This window comes from Sinocyclocheilus grahami, unplaced genomic scaffold, assembly GCF_001515645.1.
Source record: "Sinocyclocheilus grahami isolate Dianchi unplaced genomic scaffold, SAMN03320097.WGS_v1.1 scaffold442.1, whole genome shotgun sequence".
Classification (NCBI taxonomy): domain Eukaryota; kingdom Metazoa; phylum Chordata; class Actinopteri; order Cypriniformes; family Cyprinidae; genus Sinocyclocheilus; species Sinocyclocheilus grahami.
In genome coordinates this window covers 288,320-297,473 of record NW_015505621.1, presented here as the reverse complement: position 1 = coordinate 297,473, position 9,154 = coordinate 288,320, and the positions used below count along the sequence as shown (strand labels likewise).

The 9,154-nt window shown below is 32.5% G+C and overlaps 1 protein-coding gene across 1 annotated transcript in view; it reads right to left on the bottom strand.

Moving 5' to 3' along the window:
• Positions 1-9,154, bottom strand: part of LOC107552141 (citron Rho-interacting kinase-like) — a 97,589-nt gene that overhangs the window by 56,300 nt on the left and 32,135 nt on the right. Inside the window, exons 11-15 of the mRNA XM_016233971.1 lie at positions 8,006-8,146; positions 5,815-5,910; positions 5,431-5,547; positions 4,416-4,525; positions 3,084-3,258 (exon numbers count right to left, since the gene is read on the bottom strand). Of these exons, the coding sequence (XP_016089457.1) occupies positions 3,084-3,258; positions 4,416-4,525; positions 5,431-5,547; positions 5,815-5,910; positions 8,006-8,146 (639 nt within the window). The remainder of the gene's footprint in view (positions 1-3,083; positions 3,259-4,415; positions 4,526-5,430; positions 5,548-5,814; positions 5,911-8,005; positions 8,147-9,154) is intronic.

The window sequence follows — 9,154 nt, the reverse complement described above, 5'->3', positions numbered from 1 at the left end:
GATTTCGGAGACGTGAGCTCCAGGCGATCAGCGGGCACTCAGTGCTCATGTTTCCTGATGAGAGCAGCCTAACCTCGGCTAGTCCTTTTGACATTTGCCGCTGGCTCTGATGTCTCTGTAGTGGTAAAACACGAGATATAATTTGTTTTGGGTAAATCTAACAGGTAATGTTTGGTCTTAATAATCTATTAATATGTTAAAATGAAAATAAAAAGAGGCAATGTTTGATATAATATTTAGTTTCATTGTAATGAAACTACATTTCTGCGGCTATTACGCCGGATTTGCCAAAAGCTTTTGTTGAAAGACGGAGCAAGGGGCGTGGCAGTACTGAAACACCGTCTAAGCTGTTCACCAATCACAACGCACTGGGACAGCTAACCAATCACAACACATTTTGTTTTTCGGAAGGCGGACCTTCATCAAAGCCGGAACTAATCGAGCCGTTTGTGCCAGCCTGGGGAGAAAGGTTTTTCAGTAATGTAAATTATGTGTCACCAAGCATGAGAGCATGTTCTAGTACACCCCCAAAACAAAATCAAGACTTTGTAAAAGAGCATAATAGGACCCCTTTAATATGGAGAGGCACTGAAATGTAGACCTTCGTTTAAGCGTTTTTGACTTGACTTTACACCGTACATGACGTGAGAACAGTTCGCTATTTAGGTTTGTACGTTAGCATGGATGCACTAACTTTAATGTAAGTTTTAGCCAGAGATAGCTTGCTGAAGCACAAGATGACATTAATGTTCTGCTTGAGCAGATGAAAATTGTAACTTAATGAGAGTATGACAATCAGAAAATGAACGTTCTCATCTTCGTTGGGATTAGGTTCAGGTTTAGGTTCATAAATTCTATTGCCTATCATCTCAGGATACCTGGAATCAGTGTTTCAAGTACCCCAGGCACATCGGTTTTCCATTTTCAAAGCATAAACACCATCAAACCGATGCGAGCTTCGAATCTTCCAATGTTTCTCTATGGTGCTAAAACCTAAAGATGTCCGAGTTCCGCTTCCCATGCAACTGAAACTCGACTGGCATTGGCTCATCTGTGTTTGAGGGGAGGGGCTTTCCGATAGGTCAGTTGCTGGACTGGAGTGGTGTGGATTACTTGTGGATTATTGTGATGTTTTTATCAGCTGTTTGGACTCTCATTCTGACGGCACCCATTCACTGCAGAGGATCCATTGGTGAGTATAAGCCCGTTTCCGCCGCAGGAACTTTCCCCAGGAACTAGGTACTTTGGGCCGGTACTCGGTGTGTTTCCACCACAGGAAACAGGATCTAAATAAAGTTCCGGGTAAAAATTTGCCCCTCAGAAAGTCTCTGCTCGCGAGGTAGTACTTTTTCAAAGGTCCAGAACTTTCGTGGGCGGGACTTGGGTGCTGAACATGCTGATTGGTTGAGTTCACGCAGCATTCTGAATTATTCGCATTATTTTTTTTTAATATTACTGTTATTGTGTCATGAAATGTAGTTTTAAAAGTTTTCCAGGCAAGAATGTAGTTGTTTAAACTCAAATCTGCGGTTTATTTATAAAGACATCACCTATTTGAAAATGTGCGTCGCCGATTTCGGAGACGTGAGCTCCAGGCGATCAGCGGGCACTCAGTTTGTACAGTAAGAAAGTTATTTCCCTTAACCAGGAAATTAACGTTCTTAGAATTGACAGACAGTTGACCCTGAGAGGTCAAGTAAATATCTACAGCGGATCTAAATATTTATAATTAATTATAACTAGTTATGATTAATTATTCATATTTCCCCATGAGCTGATTCGCTACAATATGTTTAAATGAAAACGAAAAGAGGCAGTGGTGTTTGATATCATATTTCGTCTTATTGTAAATACAGTGAGGAAAATTGCAGTAGCCAAGGAGAGCTGACTGATGTTATCAAGTACACTGCTGTTCCATTTGCAGAACTTTGCGTACTTGGAATTGAGAAACGTGCGCAGACTTTAGACCGTGATGGAAATGCAGACGACAACAGGGAAAAAAGTTCCTGGGACAAACTGTGCCAGGTAATTTCGGTGGAAAAGCGGCTTATGTGACAAATTTCTCCAAAACTGTTCCAATGAAGAAACAAACTCATCTAAATCTTCGATGGCCTGAAGGTGAGTAAATTATCAGCAAATTTTTATTTTTTGGGTGAACTTTTCTTTTAGGCAGAAATTTCCTCAAAATTGTCATTATTGTAATATTCGGAATATTTAACTTTTTTATAATTCCTATTATCTTTGATTACTCTCATTAATGAAAATACAGTCTTTTTATTGCATCACAGTAAAACAACTGTTGCCATATTACAATGATTTTTTTTTACTTAAATCAACAAATTATATTTTACAGTGATGAGAAATTGAAAATAATGCCATGATGCAAGAAAAAAAGTAATATATATAATATATGTATATACATATAGTTTTCTAATAGTTTTAGACTTCATTGTGTTTATGCAAAATCTAATTTATTTATTTCTGTTGATTTTGGGGTGAAACATGATTCAGAATTCTCCCCGAGTGCATCAATTGTATCTGTATAGCATTTTACAAAATACAAACAGTTTCAAAGCAGCTTTACAAAAATTCATGATGTTAATGTTTGCCTTACAGTCATATTTAGCAGATTAGAGCTCATAATAATCACATTAATCACAGGCTCATATTAATTAAGAGACCACATGGAATATTTGTCACCCTGCTGGGCTATTTAAATTAACTGAAAAATTATTTAAAAAAAGAAATGTTCAAAAGTTTGGGGTCAGTTCGATTTTTGTTGTTATCTGAAAGAAATTAGTTCTTTTATTCAGCAAGGATGCATTAAATTGATCAAAAATAAATAAAGACATTTTTAATGTTAAAAATCAGAAAATTCCAAATAAATGCTGTTTTTTGAACTTTCTATTCAACAAAGAAACCTGAAAAAAATGTATCACTGTTTTCACAAAAACAAGCAGCTGCGCAACTGCTTTCAACTTATACATTTCTTCCGATTTTTTTGTTTGTTTTGGAGAACTCTCCTCAAGTTCATCAAACTGTCTCATCGTCATCGTCATACGATGGTCTTGGTCGTCACTCACCTCTCGCAGTCTAGCCTCCAGTTCCAGCACTCTGCTCTTGTTAGTCTGCTCTTGTTGTGTCAGTTTCTCCAGATGTTCCTCCAGCTTTGCATTCTGGGCCTCCAGTTTTCCTGCCTGAGATTCCAGATAAAACTTCTGCTGCCTGAGTTCAGAGATCATCTCCTCTTGGGCTTTCCTAAAGATTGCAAACATGATTTGAAGAGTTTTTGGAGAAAAACCCTGCTGAAAATTATAAAGCTAGTCAATCAGTCAAAAACCTGTTTCTACAACCTTGTAGAGCTGAATAACCATGCTGGTTAAGCTAGTCAAGTGGGAACATCATTAGCACAGCAGCATCTAAACCACAACGTATACTGGTGTATAATGCAAATACACCAGGTCATTGTTCATTAACTTTGTGCTTAACCCTGAAAATCTGCTATTATGGCACATTAGCCTGAAATTAACCTTTACATTCAAACACATTTCATATCCAAATGTCCACAGTTCATTCATGTGAACCGCATGAAACTGGCTGTGAAAATACTGTCTTAATACTAATATTACATGGAAGCAAAAGCAATAAGCCACAAGACTCTTGCAAAAAAAGTACTACGGTGGTACTACAGTAAAGTCACTGTAACAAGACATATACAGACGTATACAGATTTTGTATTTTATAATATTTTATTTTTATAGAAAAAAATTGTTTTTACTTTAGTTATACACTATAAATTAAGATAAAATGTATAGTAAAAAACAATAAAAGGACATTCCCAGAATTCCCCTCACAATATTATATATATATGATTATAGTTTATTTAAATAGTTTTGTTTCTTCTTATTTTTGTTTAGCAGCAATGTACTTTTTTATTTTCAGTTTTCATTTTAGTTCAAGTTTTAGTAATTTTGTTGTGTGCTTCGGTATTTTTAAAATATACATATTTCTATTTAGCTTTAATTTATTTTTATTTCAGTTCTAGTCATTTTAGCACTTCAACATTATTTTAAGTGACTGGTATATACTTTAATGCAAAAAATGTATTTGCAAAGAATACCATATCCAATACAAACTGTGTATTTTACGACAATATGCAGCACAGTATGAAGCAGAACGACTAATTGCTTTTACATAACAACAACAGGCAACTGCACGCAATATGATAAAAGACTAAAATTCGATTAATAATTAAATGTGTTACTAAAAATAATCCAAACAAACAGCTCTTCAGTCAAGTAATATAATGTGTTAGTCTAACTGTAGACTGTTTATGGTTAGCAACTGTAATTGATTTCCATCCATCACTGAATCAGCTGACTCCATGACTCCTGTGTTCATGGATGTAAACTCACATGTTTTTCTGCGTGTAAATGCTGCTGTTGGCTGCCAGTTTGTTGGCCTCGGACAGCTCAGTGATCCTCTGCTCCAGATTGCTCATCTTTGACTCCATGGCATTGATCGTCTACATGAAGCAGAGTCACTGATGAGTAAATTAGACATTATAATTCAAAGCAGAACCTTAGTTCAATAATGAACAGAACAGCTTGAATTTCTTTACGAGGCCAGCTGGTTAGTGCTGGTCATGCTGGTGAATCAGTATAATCAACCAAGTACAGTATAGTCTTGTCAAAAGCACTGGTGCTTTAGTACTACATTTTACAAAAGTATCAATACTATCCTTCCTACAGTACCAGTAGGGTTATTATAGTTAACTAAAACGTAACAAAAAATCTTACTTAAAATAAAAGTAAATAATACAATTATTAATATACACACACACATATATATACACTCTAAAAATTGCTGGGTTGTTTCAACCCAACTTCGGGTCAAATATGGACTAACCCAGCCATTGGGTTAAATTTTTACATTAAATTTTTAACCCAAAAGTTGGGTTAGTCCATATTGTATTATTTGCTTATAATTATTAGTAGAATTAATTAACTCATTTAACTTAATCTTTTTTTTTTAATACTAAACAAAATATTTAAATAGGTCCAACAGTTTTTGATATGGTAGTGAAATTGGTACAGAGGAAAATGAAATTTTAGTTGGTATTGTCAAAGCACGTTTTTTGTAATTATCTTTGATTATTCTTAATACTGTCAATACAGTATTTTCATTGCACTACAGTAAAACAATTATTGCCATAGAATTTTTTATTTAAATCAACATATTCACAGCAGATTTTTTTACAGTAATGAGAAATTTAAAAACATGCCATGATGCAAAAAAAATAAATAAATTGAATTTATTGTCTTGCACAACAGCACAAAGATCAGTGTTAATTAATAGGGTCACACTATGTAATTTTTCCCAATGAAAAATTATAGTCTCTCTCTCAGAAAAAGCAAAATAACATGTTACCGCTGTCTGGTCGCTGATCATTTTTCCCCGCTCGCGAGATTCCTCCTCATACGTGTTCTGCTTGGACTCCAGCAGTTCCTTTTCAGCCAAATCAGCCTTCATTTGAGTCTCTAAAACCTACAAAACACAAGCACTGGGTTATTACACCAGACAAACGAACAGAAAGTACCTTCAAAATGAGGCCTTTAAAGGTTTCATCTAAATCCAAAGATAAACACAAAGTCAGGATCTTTTATTCAGTAGCTATAAAATTAATAACGAGCACTAAAGTGTATCGGTCCTGTCACTGTGTGAACCAAACGATAACCGCTCTGTTGAACATCACTGACATTTGTCACAAGCAGAAGTGTGTGTGTGTGTGTGTGTGTGTGTGTGTGGCCTGACCTTGATCTTGTCTTCATAAAGCTTTTTCTTCTGTTCCAGGTGTGTTTCCATACGCTGTGCTGTTGCCTGTGTTTCACGCAAGTTCTCTTCGAGTTCCTGCATACAGACAAGAGAGGAAGAACTGCTAGGTTATTTTTCCCAGAAGAAAAATTTTAAAAGTGTGGGACTGTATAAGTCTCTATTCAATCTCATTTATTTGAGGAAAAACAGTAGGAACGTTTTTTAATTGATAACATATTTCCCGAACAGGTCTCCAGTAGTTATATTTTTGTAAAGTATTTATTAATATTTTGAACTAGCTTTTGTTTTTATATCTTCAATTTTCATTAAAATTTTTGTTCAAGTTTAAATGATTTTGTGCCTTTGTCATTCATATTAAATATATTTTAAATATTTGTATTTTGCTTTCATTTATTTTTATTTCAATTTTAGCAATTTAGTACTTCAACTTTTTAATTTTTTTCATATAATATTTATATTTTATTTAAGCTTTAAATGAATTAATGAAAACTGTTTTTTAACAGTTTTAATTAACCTGTTAGTTAGTTAATTGCAAATTACCCCACCATATATATTTTACAAAAAATGTAAATGGTTTACTATTGCATTATATGTAATTATACAGTCAAATACAGTCAAATGTATCATTTTTGGAAGTACAAACCATAACTTTTACTGTGAAAAAAAGTTTTTAGTTATTTGTTTTATATACAGCATATAGTGTATTTAAATAGTTTTGCTTTTCCTCATTTTTGTTATCAGTAATGTATTTTTTCTTTCAGTTTTTCTTTTAATTTTTGTTTTAGTAATTTGTTATGTGCTTTTGTAATTTTTATTGTATTTCTAAATATTTCAATAATTTACTTTTATTTCAGTTTTAGTCATTTTTGTACTTCAACTCTTAAAGTTTAAGTTCACACAATATTTATATTTTATTTCATTTCAGCCTTATTTTAATTAATTAAAACTATTTTTAATAGGCAAGGAAAGTTTATTTATATAGCACATTTCATACACAATGGTAATTCAAAGTGCTTTACATAAAAAGGAATTAAAATCACAAATTAAAAAATTTAAATTATTTAAAGAAATTATTATTTAAAATGCATTAAAACAGTTAAGAATAAAAAACGAGGATACATAAAATACAGTGCAATCATTCAGACTTAGCACAGTGCTCATTTAGTAAATGCACAACTAAACAGTTGTTTTGAGTCTAGATTTAAATGTAGTTCAATCTAATGTATTAACAGTTTTAATAGTTTTATTTTTAATTACCGATAACAACTCTGGTCTCCAGAAGAACTCAAAATGTGCCATTTCATTTTTAAGCACCTGTTAATAAAACAGTAATTCATAAAAATCAATAATGTTTGTTTTCCAATATAAATGTCTAAACATTATTTAATCAAAATAATTTTACTTCAGAGGCATTTTTTTTAAAGAAATTAAGACTTGTTTCCTGAAACATATCAAAATGAAGTGAGTTTATGCTTAAAACAATAAAAAATATCTACCAATGGGGTAAGAAAAATTAACTTAATTCAAAGGAAAAACAAGAATATCATTATTACCCATTGGCATATGTTCTTTCTGCTTTTAAGCAATTTCTTATCCAGTTTTTTAAATCCAATATCTTTAGTATTTGTGTCTTGTTTCCCAGTAGAAATATCTAATCATTCTTTAATCAAGATTCATTTACTTGAGATGCTAAATTAAAGCCTGATGTCATTGTTTTTCTTAAGTAAATATATCTTGATTTAGGAATATTTAGATATTTGTACTTGAAAACAAGACAACAATACGACGAAAGAAAATAATTTTCTGCAATTGTTGAAATGGAAAATCACATCAGAATAGTCATCGACAATGAACCAATCAGTTGTGAGCTTGAGGCTAAATGTCAGCAAAAGTGGATTACAATTGGTTAATTAATTATGATGTTTAGATTTGCAGTTACACTCATGCTTTTATCCCAAGCAAGTAACACTGCATTCAATGTCTATATAGTATTTAATCCCTTCAGGATCTACTGTTTGAACTACAGAAATTGTTTCCAGCTTATTCTTTGTGTAATGACAATAAAGTTGAATCTGATCTAATCATAATCATTATATTTGTAAATCAAGTCATTTTGAATTAATTCAGACATTCAGTGAGAAGTGTCTGGAGAAGCTGCGCAGTGCATCACCTCAGTGTCTCGCAGGCGTCTGCGCAGGCTGTCGGTGGAGTCCTCTTTGGTCTGCAGACGCTCCAGATCTCGCTCCAGACGTTCTTTAGCCTGCCGGACGTTCTGCAGGAGTTCAGTGGCTTCTGTACTCGCCTTCACGGCCTGCGAGAAAAGGAAACAGCACTGTAAAAAAAGTACATAAAAAGACTAAAACTGCTACAGTAAAAACCTGTTAATTGGTTTGTAAATGACCTTACCATAGACTGTAAATAAACCTGTAAATGTTTCAACAAGGCATTGTATGTAATTATAAAGTAAAATACAGTCAAATGTATAGTTTTTGAAAGTACAAACTATTAATTAACATAATTTACAGTGCAAGCAGTAAAAGGACTGTTGATTTTATGAATTAAACAAGACATATGAAGTAGAAAACCTAAAACAGTATTTTCTTGTAAAACAATCTAAATATCTTTGTTTTGTGTACTTTGTTTTATTTACTTTATTTAACTTAAAAAAAAAAACGTACTAAAATTTTTGTAAAATTTTACAGTGTTTTGTATTATTAAATTTTAAGGTAATAAGCAGATTTTGTTTATTACAATTAGCTTTATATATTATAACATTACATACTGAAATATATGGTTATAAGCTATAAAACATATATATATATAGGCATCAGTATTTCATTTTGTAATATCGGAAACACTGTTTTTATTTGTATTTTACTTTGAATTTCTGGCAACTAAAGCTACCAGTTTTATACCGTAAATTTAACAAGATATTTTTTTTATTTTTGCGGGTCACAGATTAGCTATCATCTAACTACTGCTGTGTGATTCACGATAAATCAAATCACAGTTATTTATGTAGTGCTTTACACAATACAGATTGTTTCAAAGCAGCTTTACTCAAATAAACAGAAAAATAAAAGTGTTAATGTTGTAAAATTCATCAATTATAAAACAAATTTATATTTCAGCCATAAAGCAGCTCTACAAAAGACAATAGTGTTGTTATTCAGTTCAAGTCAGTTCAATGTTGATTCAATTCAATTCAAAAACAGTGTTGATGACGCAAAGTTATTATCATTATCAGTTCAGTTCAGTTCAATGACAGCATCGATGCAGTTAAAGGGATAGTTCACCCAAAAATTAAAATTAGCCCATT